Source organism: Gymnodraco acuticeps, unplaced genomic scaffold (genome assembly GCF_902827175.1).
Source record: "Gymnodraco acuticeps unplaced genomic scaffold, fGymAcu1.1, whole genome shotgun sequence".
Taxonomy (NCBI): Eukaryota; Metazoa; Chordata; class Actinopteri; order Perciformes; family Bathydraconidae; genus Gymnodraco; species Gymnodraco acuticeps.
In genome coordinates, this window is record NW_022990270.1 from 2,281,426 (window position 1) to 2,300,457 (window position 19,032).

At 40.6% G+C, this 19,032-nt stretch overlaps 1 protein-coding gene across 1 annotated transcript; it reads left to right on the forward strand.

The window, feature by feature from the left end:
- The first annotated feature begins 14,812 nt into the window (after nucleotides 1–14,812).
- Nucleotides 14,813–17,408, forward strand: LOC117549147. The gene is made up of 6 exons (XM_034220782.1): nucleotides 14,813–14,958; nucleotides 15,621–15,732; nucleotides 15,913–16,046; nucleotides 16,203–16,362; nucleotides 16,573–16,634; nucleotides 16,769–17,408. Exons 1-6 carry the CDS (start codon nucleotides 14,869–14,871, stop codon nucleotides 17,315–17,317), a joined length of 1,107 nt encoding a protein of 368 aa, XP_034076673.1. The 5' UTR covers nucleotides 14,813–14,868; the 3' UTR covers nucleotides 17,318–17,408.
- Nucleotides 17,409–19,032: the final 1,624 nt, after the last annotated feature.

The following is a 19,032-nucleotide window of genomic DNA, read 5'->3' on the forward strand; positions in this document are numbered from 1 at the left end:
GTAGACATTATTTGAGTAATAGGCAAGGCAAGGCAAGGCAAGTTTATTTATATAGCACTTTTCAACACAAGGCAATTCAAAGTGCTTTACAAAAAATGAAAGAGATTAAGAAAATGGCATTTAAAATCAGTCATTAAAAAGAAAAGCTAATAAAATAAACATTAAAAGAAAAAATACATGGATAAAAGTTACAGTGCAATTAAACATTAAAAGAAAAAAGTACATGGATAAAAGTTACAGTGCAGTCTAAGATATGAATAGTTCAATTAAAAGCAGCGACAAAAAGAAAAGTCTTCAGCCTGGATTTAAAAGTAGTAAGAGTTGCAGCGGACCTGCAGGTTTCTGGGAGTTTGTTCCAGATATTTGGAGCATAATAACTGAACGCTGCTTCTCCATGTTTAGTTCTGACTCTGGGGACAGAAAGCTGACCAGTCCCTGAAGACCTGAGAGATCTGGATGGTTCATAATTTAGCAGGAGGTCAGAAATGTATTTTGGGCCTAAACCATTCAGTGCTTTATAAACCAGCAGCAGTATTTTGAAATCTATTCTTTGACACACAGGAAGCCAGTGTAAAGACTTCAGAACTGGAGTGATGTGATCCACTTTCTTAGTGTTAGTGAGGACTCGAGCAGCAGCGTTCTGAATTAGCTGCAGCTTCCTAATAGATTTTTTAGTGAGACCTGTGAAGACACCATTGCAGTAGTCGAGTCTACTGAAGATAAAAGCATGGACAAGTTTTTCCAAATCCTGCTGTGACATTAGTCTTTTAATCCTAGATATATTCTTTAGGTGATAGTAGGCTGATTTAGTAACAGTTTTAATGTGACTGTTGAAACTCAGGTCAGAGTCCATGACTACACCTAGATTTCTGGCTTTATCTGTTGTTTTGAACATTGCACACTGAAGCTCAGCGCTAACTTTTATACGTTCTGCCTTGGCTCCAAAAACCATTACCTCAGTTTTATCTTTGTTTAATTGGAGAAAGTTCTGACACATCCAGTCATTGATTTGTTCAATGCACTTACTCAGTGTTTGAATTGGAGCATAGTCTCCTGGTGAAATTGTTACGTAAATTTGTGTGTCATCTGCATAGCTATGGTAACTTATTTTGTTGTTCTTCATTATCTGAGCCAGTGGTAGCATGTAGATGTTAAAGAGAAGAGGCCCCAAGATGGAGCCTTGAGGAACCCCACATGTCATATTTGTCAACTCAGATGTGTATTTACCTATAGAAACAAAGTTGTTTCTGTCCTTTAAGTAGGATTCAAACCAATTCAGAACTGTTTCCGAAAGTCCCACCCAGTTCTCCAGTCGGTCTAGTAATATGCTGTGGTCAACAGTGTCAAACGCAGCACTGAGATCTAATAATACTAACACTGAAGTTCTGCCACTGTCTGTGTTTAAGTGGATGTCATTAAAGACCTTTACAAGAGCAGTCTCAGTGCTGTGGTTTGGACGAAAGCCTGACTGGAACACATCAAAACAGTTATTTAAATGCAAGAAATTACTCAACTGTTGAAAAACAACTTTTTCAATGATTTTACCAAGAAATGGGAGGTTTGATATGGGCCTGTAATTGTTCATTACTGAAGCATCTAGATTATTCTTTTTTAAGAGCGGTTTAATGACTGCAGTTTTCAGGGCCTGTGGAAAAATACCTGAGTGAAGAGATTTGTTTACTATATGAAGTAGATCTGAGGCCATGCAAGGCAAAACATCTTTGAAAAATCCTGTTGGAATAATATCAAGGCAGCAAGAGGAGGATTTCAGAAGTTGAATAATGTCCTCTAGGTTTTTATCATTAATCTGATGGAATTGTGTCATGATGTCTGAATTGATGTTAAGTGGAGATAGGGACAACACATTTGCTGTTCCTGATGCAGAGGCACTGACTGCTTGTCTGATTTTCTGAATTTTGTCAGTGAAAAAGGAGGCAAAATCATTGCACGCCCTGGTGGATAGAAATTCAGAGGCTACTGACACTGGGGGGTTAGTTAGTCTGTCGACGGTAGCAAACAAGGCACGTGCGTTGTTTTTGTTTTTGGTAATGATGTCAGAGAAGAACGATTGTCGTGCGTTTTTCAATTCCAAATTATAAAGGCCAAGTCTCTCTTTATAGATTTCAAAGTGAACCTGGTGATTTGTTTTTCGCCACCTGCGTTCAGCTTTTCGACATTCTCTTTTTTCTGTTTTCACGGTCATGGCCTTTCTCCATGGAGATATTTTCTTGCCAGACACTTCCTTTACCTTAGTTGGAGCAATGGCATCTATAACATTTTTAATTTTTGAATTAAAATGATCTACTAGCTCATTTACTGAGATGTTGGCAGGGGCAAGTGTGGAAGAGAAATTCTGAGTAAACATTTCCCTAGTATTTTCAGATAAATATCGCTTTGTGGTTACCTCTTTTTGAACATTTTGTAATAACTGACATGAGGTGAACAGATTATGACACAATCTTAATTTATAGGGAAAAAAGTACTTTGGGGCAACTGATTTTTTCTTTGAATTTTAGGCAGTTACTAAAAATAAATCTGGACAAAAATTAAGAAATATGTTTAATTGATAGAAAAAAAACCTGTGTGGCAGGTTGTACATGACATCTGGTTTCCCAGATGAACAACGAGAGGTAATATGTGTTCCACTTTTCCCTGCAGTCGTCAAGGTCCCTCTAGCACAGTGGTTCTCAAATGGGGGTACGCGGACCCTTAGGGGTACGTTGGAGTACTGCAGGGGGTACGTGAGATTTATTTTTATGTTAATTGAAAAAATAAATAAATACCAACGTTAGGAAAAGTAAGGAAGTTTGAGCATTTATATTAACAGTTACACATATTTCAAAACGCGAAGTGTAATAACTGCAGTGGCCTCCCTGTCAGCATGACAAAGATCCTCAGTGAAGCACAAGCCCATGTTTCACTACATTGTAAGTACAACTTATTAAAAAGATCAGTTCAATGCAACTAATGTCGTCTTAGTGTTATTGCATGATGTTAAAATTGGTTTGTCATGAATTTAGTGATGGATTGTAAACATTTGAAATGTAGCATTTAAGTGTTTCTCAGTTACAAGGTTGTTGTTTTAATAAATCAGACACAGATGGTGCAGCACCGTACCTCTTTATATAGGCATTTATTCCCTAACAAATTGTTTTTGCGCTGATCAGGGGGTACATGGCTGCATTTTTTTTCCAAAGGGGGTACATTATTGAAAAAAGTTTGAGAATCACTGCTCTAGCACACCCATGAAGACGAACCGCACTAGGCATGTGTGCGCATGACTGCCACTGAAGTGATGTCTTTCTCTCAGGTCATTCATGAGATCCATCCAAAATTGAGACCTGAAGAAACAGATTCAAATGAGAGCTTTTTTTGATACATTGATGATTTCCATGGGATGGAATTCAAAATAAATATAAAAAACACATTCATCAAATAACAGTAAACCTGTGGTATCAAATAGTAATATTTATAAGAACTTTATTAAGGAACAGAGAGAGATCTAAAGGGGTAATCAGTGTCTTAACTGATGATTCCGAACAATTACATTAAAAGGAAATCAGCAACAACATAGATGGTGCAGAGTTTAGTTGTAAAGGATGTAAAACAAATAAAATAAACAAGCACCACACCTCTGTCTTCTGAAGTACGACCACCAGCTTTCAATTCTTTGATTTGCTGTTGAAGAGCCATACATGTGACTGGCAGCCCCAGCTAAATTGTCAGTGTGTCTTGATCTTAAAGCACACTGGATGGCGGCCATTGTGCCGTTTTCAGTGCCACAGTCTGTATATATTTGTTCTCGAGCGTGTCTAAAGCACACTACTATTCTCTCTCTCTCTCTCTCTCTCTCTCTCTCTCTCTCTCTCTCTCTCTCTCTCTCTCTCTCTCTCTCTCTCTCTCTGCGCATTACTCACTATGGTTATTATTTACCTGCATTTTTTTTTTACCTGATTTGTCATCTCTCTTAACAATGTTCTTCCCTCACTTTATCTTCTCTTCATTTTTGACTTTGCATATCGTTTTGTATTTGCAGCGTTTTTCTGTTGCGTTTGTTTTTGGGGTTTGTTTGTTTTTCATTTCATTATTTGCAGGTGTTTCCTGCTCATGTGTGCGTTTTTGGCCGTCGTTCCGCGTTTACACCTGACGGCCACCGTAGTCTCCTCCACTTTTCACATGCAAAATCAAACTTAACATTAAAACTTTCTAATGTAAGTCAACTACTAAATAAGATTACACAAAGCTAGCACTAAACTGTGACTGTGTGACTGCCTCCTGCCCTCCCCAGGTTGTATGGATCAGAGTCGGAGTTTGGCGTGCCGATTTCGCACGTGCCAAGGTTTGGTCAGAAGGAGCTGGGCGGAGGAGCAATGCTAGACATCGGTATCTACTGCCTGCAGTTCATATGCATTGATTGATTGATTGAAAAGTTTATTAACAGCTTGTATATTGGGTACAGTACAGTACAGCTCAAAACATACAATTGTTAAGGGGATGCAGACCAGAGAAAGACTTTCGTCTTGTTTACATCAGGGTCCCCCATTTCCAATTCATCATGTAATGGTGTTCAACGGAGAAGTAATGTGCCAGCGAGCGGCAGGAGTCGTCGGAAGAAGACACAAGCTTCGAGGGGGGGTGTCGTAGCAACTTAAAATCCGCTGCTGTCTAGAGAAAATGATCAGTTAGGTAACAAACGTACAGTAACACAATATTCGAATTAAAGCTATCAAAGATCTTTTTAATCATAGTTAACGTTTGCTAATCACACTTCATTTCAAGACACCAGAATTGTTTTTAAAGGTCCCATGTCATGCTTTTCTGGTTATTACCCGTCCCCTTATGAAGGTATGAAGGTTTTTGTGCATGTAAACGGTCTGCAGAGTCAAAAACCCTCAAAGTACACCCTGTAGCGAGTAAAACTCTAACACAGAAATGACCTGTGCTGCGCCAGAACGCCTCGTTGGAGATTTCTCTTTTTCCATTTGTTTGTTTGGAACCGCATGACGTTATGCGGTTCCCGGAACCAAAATGGACCAATCCGCTGAGCTCCTCACACACCAGGACCTTTAGCGTACATTTTCAACTAACAGGGAGCATACTTGCCAACCCTCCCGATTTTCACGGGAGACTCCCGATTTCATAGCCCTCTCCCGGTTTCCTCCCGGGGTCATATTTCTCCCGATTTCTGACAAAATCAGATTTACTCAGGACTGTTTCCACTCGGACTTTATTACAGCTACACCATTGTTTGGTTTTCATGGTAGCGCGTCTCTTTAGTAGCGTGCGCAACTGAAAGTCTGAGAGGGTGAGAAAGATAGTCACAGAAAACAGAACAAGAATCGACAACTCGACCCTCTGCTCACTCCTTTCCTGAAAAATACAGGTCCATCAAGGATGGTGCTACAGGCCGCAAGAACTACAATAAGCATGTTAATGTTAATCTAACAGCTCCGGCGATCCACTAGCTATTACTAATACTTCCTGGCATTCGGAAAACGAAGAGTGGAAAAGGCGAGCAAGTGTGCAGGTGTGCTTCATATGAGAGGCCCCACCTTACATTTTCCGCCACATATTTGGGGAAATTGGTCCGTGCGCAAAGCATTGTGGGGATTTTAAGACTGTGGACTGCGTGGAAATGTCTCGCTACGACGTACGCCGGGCTCGGTAGAATTCCAAGTAGCCTATGCTGGACATTGGAACAGTCCTTCGGCGGCACTCGATGACGTAGTATGCTTAAAATAGTGGCTCTGGAGCAGCTTTAATCGACATTGAGAAAAACCCAGTGAATACCGGTGAATACCTACTTTACAGAGGTGCTGTATGCAGTACTCAAGTTGTAAAAAAAAATCAGGGGGGATGGTGGATTTTATCATATGGGGACATAATTTGTGCTGATAACCCGCAGAGGATGGGAGACCAACCAGCATAAAGATAATTATTATACTCCTAAAACAACATGCATGTTATGGATGTTCAGATACTCCTTTCATTGCTCTTGACCAAGGCACCTCAGAATTAGAGTCGGTCCCCGGGCTGCCATGGCACCACTAACATTTAGGGTCAAATGCAGAGGGCAATTAGTGCAAAATCTTTTTTTCACTTTAATTGAAAGGGGGGGAGGGGATACAAAAATGTGGTTATAATGGAAGTCTATGGTACAAATCTTGTAGGTTAACAGTCCCTCATTTATTATTCAGATGGATCAACTGATTATACTAATAATAAAGTCAAAATTATTTTTAGAATATTGAATTATAGTGTATTTTTTCAAAAAAGCAGTTACTGGTATACGATCAAAACTGGTATCTAAAGGGTTACATTTGTATCGTAATTAATTAAATCATTATGTAAATTAAACACTTCATGAAAAATGTGAGAAAAAAAATTAGAAAAATATTGATCCGTCATCATTTTATTGCAGTTCAAATACAAATATTTTATGTTAACATTCCCAATGTTACTTTTTTTAACAGGGCATTAAGTGCAAATTGAAATTGTTTACAAAATATGAAAATATATTAAAGGATTATACAGATAATACAAAATAGGACCAATGTTGTCAATGGCTGCCTACTCCACTCTCCCCCATCTCATAGAAGTTTCCAAAGATTTTCATAATCATGCTTTTTGGTCTCGATTTTTCTGGCTCTTGCTTTCGGATTGTTAGCTAAGCAATGGCTTTGAAGCCAAGTCTTGACATATACCTCTGGTCTGAACTTGTTCAGTGGAGGGCCAACACACTTGATGAAAAGCAAGGCTGACATGCTTTTTACCAGGGAGCTTCTAGTTGTGGTTAAAATGTTCATCTGACTAAACCCACGTTCACACTCAGCTGTGGAGATGACCAGAGTGTTCACTGCTTGAAGGAGGGGTTTCAGCTCTTCTGGTGCTGGTGGTATCATTTCATCAACAGTTTTGAGTCTTACCAGCTAGCTAACACGAGAGAAAAACGTAGCTAAACTCCAAACTAGTTGTTATTGCTGCTTATGTCCATAGATTCCAGCTTTGGTGACTAAAGTAATGAGTAATGACTAAGATTACTGACTCTTGACTTACCTGAAATGTTATTTTTTAGTATTTTTAAATATAAAGTCCCTCAGATCGCGTTGTCCTCCTGGACCGTTACCTGCGCTAGTGCTGCTATGCAGCTTCAGGCATCGATCAAACAGGCGCATCACGGCGCTCTGGCGCCCTCTAGGGCACTCGCATAGCATAGCGTCAGTGACTTGGTAAAAATGTCATTGCGTGTGTGCGTGCTCCCTCGCCCACGGTATTTTACTCAAAATGCGCAAAATTAATGTTGAAATAGCAGTAATACCAGTGCCACGTTCATTGATAAAATTACATAAGGGATGGAAAGGGGGAATGGCAGTTTTAGAAGGGGGATGATTTTGACCGTTTTTATTTCAGGGGGGATGCCATCCCCCCTCATCCCCCCTCAACTCGAGTACTGGCTGTATGAGAAACCAATGTGAGTTTGGAAAATTGCACAGTATAAATCTATTTTAGTATACCTCAACAATGGAATTATGATCAGTAGAAATTGCCATGACATGGGACCTTTAATGTTAAACAAATACAACTTTAAAAGCACTTCACATTACTCACACTCTGATTGTCGTTCATATTCATGTCTCCTACTCGCTAGGTGGCAGTGTCACGAAAAGCTAGGGTCCTAGGAGTGCGTCCCAGGGCTGAAGTCGAATAGTCCATTTAGTTTAGGAACCTTCCTAACGGAGTGAAATGACCCGGGCTGCTTCTCAGGTCGACTATTTTCATTTCCTCGCTCCTCGGTCCTCGGTCTCACCGGAAGTTGATTTGCCTGCGCCATCTTGAGTACCGTCCCATGGCTCTTATTTCTGCCGGAGGACCGAGGATCGAGGAGCGAGGAGCGATAATGGAGGAGCGATAATCGAGGAACCACCAGACCATCCTCCGATGAAATCCTCAGATACTCGCCCCGCCCCCTTACTGTGTATCGCTCACTGATTGGACGATGCAGTGCATGCACTGATCTCATGCTTCTTGACATGAGAGCAGAGTGAAGAAAATACATGAACCTCACGGGAGTCACTCCTCAGTTTATACCGTGTTTTGTTTCAATTCATGTATCATTTAGTTACAAATATGTGATATATCTGAACAACAAAGTGGTCAAAAATCATTTTATTCATTTGTTGGAAACATTTTCATGATCGCTTTTTTCGTTTTACATTTTCATTTATTGTCATTTCCATTCAGTCAGTCATTAAGTGCTATTAAAATGTTAATGTGCTACATATCCAAACAAACAAACAAACAAACAAACAAAGTGTGTAATCCAATGAATGTTAATCTAACTGGGTTTTGATAGATAACATATCTCTTTTTCTTCTCTCAATTATTTTATTTCTTTTGTGCACTCTAATCAATATTAATCAAACTATTGTTCGTTTATACATTTTAAGAATAGCGTTTATCTTTTTTGAGAATGAGTTCTTATTTTATTTTATTTATTGGAATCTACAACAGATGATACAAATGTTTGTGTCAGTAAATGTGTACTAACAGAGGCGGGGGGGTGTGTGGAAATAACGGGGACAGAGCTGGCTGCTGTCAGACGATCAGCTGTGCAGCGTCATCACAAACGGACGTCGCTTCACGTGACGCTCCGGAGGAAAGGACGTCCCATTGCTCTTAAAACTCATTTCCCTGCTTCTCGTGGTTTCCTTTCGTCCCTCCATGCTTCCCTGGTGGGAGGGACTAAACGCAGGGAAACGACGCAAGTGAGGGAAGCAAGGATTTCATTTAATCGACCTGAGAAGCAGCCCCGGGCTCAGGTTAAGAGCAATGGGACGTCCTTTCCTCCGGAGCGTCACGTGAAGCGACGTCCGTTTGTGATGACGCTGCACAGCTGATCGTCTGACAGCAGCTCTGTCCCCGTTGTTTCCACAAACACCCCCGCCTCTGTTAGTACACATTTACTGACACAAACATTTGTATCATCTGTTGTAGATCCCAATAAATAAAATAAAATAAGAACTAATTCTCAAAAAAGATAAACGCCATTCTTAAAATGTATAAACGAACATTAGTTGGATTAATATTGATTAGAGTGCACAATAGAAATAAAATAATTGAGAGAAGAAAAAGAGATATGTTATCTATCAAAACCCAGTTAGATTAACATTCATTGGATTGCACACTTTGTTTGTTTGGATATGTAGTAAATTAACATTTCAATAGCACTTAATGACTGACTGAATGGAAATGACAATAAATGAAAATGTAAAACGAAAAAAGCGATCATGAAAATGTTTCCAACAAATGAATAAAATGATTTTTGACCACTTTGTTGTTCAGATATATCACATATTTGTAACTAAATTATACATGAATTGAAACAAAACACGGTATAAACTGAGGAGTGACTCCCGTGAGGTTCATGTATTTTCTTCACTCTGCTCTCATGTCAAGAAGCATCAGATCAGTGCATGCACTGCCTCGTCCAATCAGTACACATCGATACACAGTAAGGGGGCGGGGTGAGTATCTGAGGATTTCATCGGAGGATGGTCTGGTGGTTCCTCGGTTATCGCTCCTCCATGATCGCTCCTCGCTCCTCGATCCTCGGTCCTCCGGCAGAAATAAGAGCCATGGGACGGTACTCAAGATGGCTCAGGCAAATCAACTTCCGGTGAGACCGACGAGCGAGGAAATGAAAATAGTCGACCTGAGAAGCAGCCCAATAGTCCATTTAGCTTAGGAACCTTCCTAACCAAGTGAAATGACCCGGAAGTACGTCACTGGCAGCCATGATAAGTGCCGTTCCAATTCTCCAAGTGAAAGGAAAGGAGGTTTCAAACTTCCTTTATAACCTCCTTTAGCTTAGGAACCACTGGACCTCCCTAGCCGAAAGGAGAGGAGAAAATGCTGCCCCACAATGCATCGCAGCCGCAGCATTTGCCGTCAGTCAACAGTCGGCCGTTCAGACACAAACGATAATGGGAGAAATGATATCATGAAAGTTATGGTGCTTATTAAGCATTTTAAAACGTATGTGGTAAGTTGCCAAAGTGCTTTGTTTTGAACGTTCATCAGTATTATAATCAAAAAGAGAAATATGAACGTTAGTTTTTACTGAAATGATCAAATAAAGTCAACATTTCACTGAGCTTTGTGGGGTTGTTCAACTTTTAAAAGATGTTTGAATGGTGATATACACAGTGATAGATGTTAAGGACTAACGTTTATAATAAATACATTTGTATTTGTTTGAGACAAGCAAGACCTGCGCAGTTGCGATCAACGTCTTGCTAGTGCGTTGCATGATGGTTAGTCATTTTGTCCGACTTGCTCTGGAGGCCCGCCCACATGAGACTTTGAAATTTCGCGGGACAAAGACGCCCGCAGCCTTGAGAGCGAGGCCCGGCGAGGCGGCGCAGTTGCTCTACACGGGCTGCGGAAGCGAAATGCTTGATGGGAAACGACTCGCTGGTATCTCGAGCTGAGCGCTCATTGGTGGTTTTTACCCCGTGCTGCTCATGAAACTCTCCAATTGGCTCGGCAAAAGTTTGCTGTTGTTTTGTGTCAGTTTTACGTCGCCACTTCCATTCCCATTTTTTATCATTGTTCCATAATGTTTATCATCATTAAATTAATATCCATGTATTTTATACTATACTTGCACTGCTTACCGTTTTCATACTTTATATATCTTAGCATATTCATACACACTGTTCATACTCCTGATATCTAGTGTATTCATACCCCTCACTTTTTATTCATCATTCAATTCATTCTATATTTTATTCTGTCTAGAAGCTAAACTGCATTTCGTTGTCTCAGTACCTGTAATATGTACAATAACAATAAAGTTGAATCTAATCTTGAGCAGGAACAAATGTATTTACTTACAGTGCTTCTCAAAGTGTGGTCCGCGGACCACTGGTGGTCCGTGAGCGCCTGCTAGTGGTCCGTGAGTATATTGGTAAAATTTCACATTTGAAAGAAATACATTTATTTAAGTTTTCCGCACTCTCGCGGGAATATCTCCGCAATGGAATGAGCTGGCCACCTCTGCTCTAGATGATAGGAAAGGAGGTTTCAAACTTCCTTTATAACCTCCTTTAGCTTAGGAACCACTGGACCTCCCTTGATGAAAGGAGAGGAGAAAATGCTGCCCCACAATGCTTTGAGGCTGCAGCATTTGCCGTCACACAACAGTCGGCCGTTCACGGAAACAACCGATTATGACCGAGAAATTATATCATGAAAGTTACGGTGCTTATTAAGCATTTTAAAACGTATGTGGTAAGTTGCCAAAGTGCTTTGTTTTGAACGTTCATCAGTATTATAATCAAAGAGAAATATGAACGTTAGTTTTGACTGAAATTATCAAATAAAGTCAACATTTCAGTCTTCACTGAGCTGTGGGGTTTGTTCAACTTTTAAAAGATGTTTGAATGGTGATAGATGTTAAGGACTTACGTTTAAAATAAATACATCTGTATTGATTTTAAGATATTTTCATAGTTCATGCAATCAAACGTATTGGGATCATTTGTATTAATGTGGACCGGAGGGAGAGGGTGACGAGCATAAGTTTCACTTTCCTTTTTTATTTAAATTCCAACTTTGGTCATAAAGAATATGTTTCTCTGTTGTCCACGTTCATAAAGCAACAGCATCAGAGCATGGTGCAGAGTCTCTAGATGAGTTTACAGTAGTCCCTCGTTCTTATTGAACATCCATGTTGTAGTCCGCTGTATAGACAACTGTAGTTTCCATAGTTTCCCCACAGCAGCAGCAGACGCACATTTATGACATCCGCTGGCACATCATAAACACGTCTGATAGTGAAAGTGCATTAGGATTCTCTAAAGTACCACAGTCTCTTCTCCTAAATCCTTTTGAATTATCCTATCCACTATTCCTTAACCCTGTGACGTTTCACTCAGAGGTCAAGGAATAGACGATAGGGTTAGACGTTAGGAGCTGATTTTTTGATTATCCGACCGCAACCCCGGGTTGCGTTCCAATAGTCCATTTAGCTTAGGAACCTTCCTAACCAAGTGAAATGACCCGGAAGTCCCTCAGTGGCAGCCATGATAAGTGCCGTTCCAATTCTCCAAATGATGGAAAGGAGGTTTCAAACTTCCTTTATAACCTCCTTTAGCTTAGGAACCACTGGACCTCCCTTACCGAAAGGAGAGGAGAAAATGCTGCCCCACAATGCATTGCAGCCGCAGCATTTGCCGTCACTCAACAGTCGGCCGTTCACGGAAACAACCGATTATGACCGAGAAATCATATCATGAAAGTTACGGTGCTTATTAAGCATTTTAAAACGTATGTGGTAAGTTGCCAAAGTACTTTTTTCTGAACGTTCATCAGTATTATAATCAAAAAGAGAAATATGAACGTTAGTTTTTACTGAAATGATCAAATAAAGTCAACATTTCACAGTCTTTACTGAGCTGTGTGGGGTTTGTTCAACTTTTAAAAGATGTTTGAATGGTGATATACACAGTGATAGATGTTAAGGACTAACGTTTATAATAAATACATTTGTATTGATTTTAAGATCTTTTCATCAATCATACGTATTGGGATCATTTGTATTAATGTGGACCGGAGGGAGAGGGTGACGAGCATAAGTTTCACTTTCCTTTTTTATTTCAATTCCAACTTTGGTCATGAAGAATATGTTTCTCTCTTGTCCACGTTCATAAAGCATAAAGCAACAGCATCAGAGCACGGTGCAGAGTCTCTAGATGAGTTTACAGTAGTCCCTCGTTCTTATTATACATCCATGTTGTAGTCCGCTGTATAGAAAACTGTAGTTTCCATAGTTTCCCCACAGCAGCAGCAGACGCACATTCATGACGTCCGCTGGCGCATCATAAACACGTCGGATAGTGAAAGTGCATTCGGATTCTCTAAAGTACCGCAGTCTCTTCTCCTAAGTCCTTTTGAATTCTCTTATCCACTATCCCTTAACCCCGTGACGTTTCACTCAGAGGTCAAGGAATAGGAGATAGGGTTAGAATTTAGGAGCTGATTTTTGGATTATCGGAACGCAACCCCGGTCTCGCAGAACAACACACGTCACCAAGATGGCCGTCACTACTGTCTTGTCAACAAAACGATTGGCTACCCTCACTATCACCACAATGAAACACGTCCAGAAGAATGTCATGCAAATCTGCCTTCCTTTGATTCTCTCTGAACTGCCTGGTCTTTTTAATGTTTAATGTCAACCATTTGTGCAGATAGCAGGACGTAGAAAAGATCGGCGATCGCCGATGCTAGCGTTAGCGTTACTCCCCTGGGCTTAAATTGTGTATTATAGAATGATCACACCGGTGACAGTACTCTTCAAAGGGTTCACGAAATATGACTACTACTCTTACTGTTAAACATGTTGGGTTACTTGATGTTACTTCATATTAATGCTAATAAAAATGACAAGGCTGTAATGCTTACTAACGTGCAAGCTACTAGCTAGGTAGCTAGTTTGGGTCTTGCTCGTTCTTTCGCTTCCCGTCTGATGAAAGGACCTTTCATCAGACGGGAAAAGCGAAAGAACGAGCAAGACCCATTGCTGGTATGATAACAACCTGGTACTAAGCACACAGGCATTTTGTTAAAGTTATCTTATCTTAGCCAGCGCCATAGATAGATTATATCTATATGGCGCTGATTTGAGCTATCTCTTAGTGGAGGAAAACAATTGTGACATCACTTACGTGACTCTAGGATTTGTAGTCTTTCTAGTTGCGTATTTTTCATAGTCTTATATTTCAACAGTTTTACGACAAACTGACTTTTTTGACATGGAAATTATTTTTTAAGATTGACAAACATCATATGTGTAATTCATGGCACAATTCAAACGGGATCAAAAGCTCTCTATAGAGAACCGCAGTGACGAGTCCTAAAACCCAGAAGTAAGTTAGCATTTTTAGCACTTCCGGTTCCTTCGTCAAAAAGCAATGCATTTTCTCCATAGGGTTTTGGAAAATAGCTCGAAATAAGGTCTGTGGTTGACACAAATTTAAGAGATAAATCACGTTTTGTTCTACGACATTAAATACATCAGCAGTGACCCCACTGGTGATTTTTGAAGAGTTTACGTGTCTGAAAAACGATGGTTGTTACCGAGTGGCTGAATAGGACTACAGAAATTGTCGAGGCCGTTGTACGTCATTTCGCCGAACACGTAAACACTCTCGCTAAATTTGTTTTCCCCTGTGTTCTGCTTGAAAGCAAGTACCTGCCTATCTTTAGTATCTGTATATCTATATCTGACCATTAGAATCTGTATTTTTGAAATTGTCATTTTTAACACCGTAGTTTTACAAATTATAGAACAATTAATTACCAGTGTTTTCCAATTTTCCAATCCCTTTAATTGTTTATAGCCTATACTGTATGTTTATTTCATGGATATTTCGGTGTTTTCTGGTGTGTAATATTTGTAATAAAGATTTCATGTGACACATAAAATGGATTTGTTGATGGGAATTAATGTCACTAATGTGAATAAGTTAACTCTAGGTTAACGGTACTCTTGCTATCACTACTCACCGACACTATAAACCTTGTCCCTCATGCTAGCCCTGACAACAACGGTAAGCACACCTTCATCTAGGCTGCACTGTTGTATGTGTCCTGACTTGTAGTGGTTCTCTCCTCTATCTACACTTCTTGTCATCTTTGTAAAACGATATCAGACTGGTCATTGACAGCCATGACTTCTAGTTAAATAAATAAGTTTACTTCCGGGTTTTAGGACGCGTCACTGTGGTAAGGTCACATGGACCGGAAGTAGATGGGCGTGACTTCGCCACTATAAGAACTGCAGGAACATGCAACTCGTCCAACATGGCAACCAGGTGGGGAATCTGCAGCACTGGGAGGATCAGTCATGACTTCACTGTGGCTCTGAAGACCCCTCCTCATGAAGACCACCAGGTACCAGCAGAAGCGCACACACATTTAAATATTTAGTTTGCAACACGTCTCGACTACAGTCTATCCCAGCGAGGCTTTTCGCTCCTTGCAGTGTGTGTGTCCGCGGACAGTTCACACACATTTCTTACAGTCCATGGTTAAAGTAAAGTCCTAATCCAGTGTTGATGATGTGCAACATGCAGCTTTAAAGGGTTTATAGACATTCCAAACGACAGTCTGCAGCATTTTTTAACACTTTGGCACGCTTTGTTTTTTTACCGTAAAGTACACACTAAATGGTCACCTACATTTTATTTTGACTATAACCGAGTAATTACGGTACCCAACAACGAAAACATTAAAAATATTAAATAGCTGCGTACCACTTAAAAACAACATTTTGCTAGAAAGACTATATTTATTGAATCTTTAAATTGACTATACATGGGTTACTATTGTAAAGTATAGCTGCCTCCCAACACTGATAAATGCACAGTTTTAGCAAGAGAAACATGAAGTTATTGAGTTTACACAGAAAATTGAATATGGAAATTATAAGTTCACATTTCCAGTAGTCAGTGTTATTATTTTTCTGCAAGCACATTTTATTTCTGGGGGCTTTTCATTAAGGTGGAACAGGATTACCTTGTTGTGGTGAATAATATTATAAACTGGATTTACAGGTTGTGGCTGTGGCAGCTCGTAAATTAGAGGATGCACAGCAGTTTGCCACAAAGCACAGCATCTCCCGAGTTTACGGCAGCTATGAGGAGCTGGCCAGAGATCCAGACATAGGTTAGTTTCTTTCAGACCTGGGTCACATCAGATTGTTTGATGGCACTTTTACTACTCTTGTATTCAGTTTGAACCACAACTGTCATGATTTCCTGTGGTTATATATATACTGTAATATATATTTTGACATTGAAAAACATGACAGCATGATCTCTGGTTTGTGTCTTTTTGTGAATGCAGATGTTGTGTACATTGGAGTTTACCACCCCTACCGTCTGCTGCTCTTCACAAATGCCAAGAAGAACGTGCTGTGTGAGAGGGAGGTGAAGGAGATTCTGTCCTCTGCCAAAAGGAATTATGTCTTTCTCATGGAGGTAAGGATGGAGTCAGTCGAAACAAATAAATGGAGGTTGGCTTCTGATGAGTTAATTAAAAGACCTTTCTTTAATACTATTATAATATTTAGGTAGCCGAAAAATATCCACTCTTTTTGACTTAACCTAGCTGTCCTACAATTTATTCCTCCACAGATGCACTGTCCATTCTGTGGGTCCAGCGTGACAGCTCCCCATGGTGTTTGTGGTGTCTGTGGCAGAGACATCACGTTTCTAAAGGATGTGGCTAACAAAGTCCCAGAGGAGATGCCCACCACTAGTGCACATCTAAGTGCACAGCCTAGCACCAGTGCAGGTAAATAGGTTTTATTACCGAAAAATAAGTATTTATAGAAAACTTGGTTTAAAAGTTTGAATTCTATTATTATACAAATACATCTCTAAACGATGTGGCTTACCTACTGTTGAATGTGTTCTAAGATGTTCCACAGAAGGGATTGAGGATGAGACTCCTATTGAACATAATGATGAGTAATTCATGTTTTATTCCTGTGTTTTTTTGTAGCAGGAAGCTCAGCTGTAGTGTCCTTATATAGGGAAATAAAAAAGAAACAGAAAATAGTGAAGGTATGCAACGTTTTCTATTATGAATACAGCTGTAATTCACATCTGGTCACCACACTCTCATATAATGTCCGTAGACTTTAGCGTATTCATTTTTAAAATGTTTTATTCATTTGCATGTTATTGTCTTTTTGCAGATTTCTGTTGGAGTAATGAGGATGATGGATGGCTTCCTTATACCTGTGAGAGGGAGGTCACTTCCCCTTGATGTCGAACCTCAATGGTCATGTCAAGAACTGTTGACTGCTGCCATAAAAAAGCAGAAAGCTTTTAAACAGGTCGTGGAAGATGGTGCCCATGTTTTGTTATACCCTGATGCGAGGGAGATTACAAATATACCCGGAACGGACATCCCTTTCACAGTGGAGATGTACAAAAATGCCAGTGGAAAGGCCTACCGACGAATTGCGTTGTACATCTGTACTGTTGAAGACTTTGAAAACAGTTGTGTCGCGTACTGCGCCCGGCAAATTCAGGTCCTGAAGGACCCTGAGGTCATGAGCCAGCGGGTGGAATACAAGGATACCATGGAAGAACTCTACAAACTGGGACTTAAGCCCGCTTTGCTCTTCCCCGCTCAGCTTCGCCTCACACTGTCCGGTGGAGGCAAAAAGTGGATCGGCTCTGTGGAGGAAGCAAAGAAGTACATCGCCACCCTCCAGAAGTCATCGGAACCGCAAAAGTGACCTTGTGCCTGTGCCCGGGAGATGAGTGGAAGCCATCTCTGCCGTCAGTGTTGTCTCTCTTGAACTTTCAAATAAATGTGGATTAATGCCAGCGGTTTGTTTACTTGCTTAACCTGCATGTTTACCCGGAGCCGTGTTTAAGTACATTTGTTCCTTTTTCATGCTGGGATGCATTCTTTCATTCTATTATGGCAGGGGTCGGCAACCCCTGGCACCGTAACCAGTGGCACACTAGGAATAAGTGGAATAAGTGTGCAAAATATTTAAATTGTATTTTCGGATCCTGAACGAGACCGCCGCCAGAGCGCGTCTCCCCGTTACCTGCAGAAGGAAGCCATGCACGCAGCGCAGCCCCGCTCTGTTTATCTCCAGGTGACTTTCTGCCGCTTTCCTCTGTGGTGCAGTGCTGATCGTTTCACCACGGAGGAAAGCACTTCACTAATTGCAGTACCCATAAGGAGCTGTACAAATGCCGCAGTTTTTGCGTGGCTGTGTATTTAGTTGAAAGCCCAGTGGCGATCTGCTCATCTCTCATTGAAATAATATGCCACAAAGGGGCGGACTGGCCATCTGTGTGTTGAACTTTCCTGTCGGCTTTAGCTTAAATGACTGGAGAGGCGAGCTCTTCTTGGGAGGCCGTTGCATTTATTTAGCTGTTCTTCTGTTTCACAAAATACATCACTCGTTTCACTTCCAGAAACATACACACGTTCCCTCACTGTCGCTCTACCATCCACACCCCTCTCTCTCTCTCTTAAAGGGACAGCGATCTCATCTCACTCTGCATGACCCTAATATCATAACATGTGTGCTCTGGAATCTGGAGAATCACAGAACGGACGATCGTCCATATTATTATGCCGTTTAAACCAATTATTTAAATATGTTTGTTAAATTCGGCATCATGTAAGTTGCGCTGAGGCTCCCCCGCCCTCCTGCTGATAGTTGACGAGCGTCAAGCTCCTCAACCTTACTTTCCGATGAACATTTTGTACATTTCATGGAGAAAGATAGCATTTTTTGTCTCTACTAACTTAACCCCTGGAATGTCCACCCTTACCGTGTGGGATGCTTTTAAAGCTTACCTGAGGGGGCATATAATATCCAACCCGGTATCACGGCAAGACGTGAACATGTGACGTTTTACCATGCTGGGAGACGTGAAGATGTCACGATTTCGTCCCTTCAAACGTGACAGTTGCACTGTATTGTTAACATGGCCCAACCAGTGGAGATATACCCGGAAATGCCAAGCAAATGCTACCCCGACGGTCGGTTGTTATTAATATTAATATAATAATGATTTATTTTGTAATAGTCACACTCGATTACGCCGATTTTCTTGTTGCCCCAGCTGGTCGACACCTCTTTTAGCAGAAAAAAAGGCTACATTAATGTATTAAATCGATGTTAATCCATGTGTGTGGATGTGGAATTAACGGACGTGACGTTGTGCGATTGCGTTGCCAGGCAAAGGCTTCGGTTCATGTTAATTTACAAACTCTTCAACTAGAACTGTAGTTATGTTTAAAAATATTTTAGAAGGCCTCACGAAATACTTTAATGTAAATTAAAATTTAAATGTGAAGGAATGTGTGTATAACAAAATGCATCCGTCATTAACAATACCGGAAACAGACGTAGGCAAGATCCTCAGCTCGGCGATTCGATGGTTTAGCCACAATGCACGTTGAGAAATGGTGTTTATGCGATGT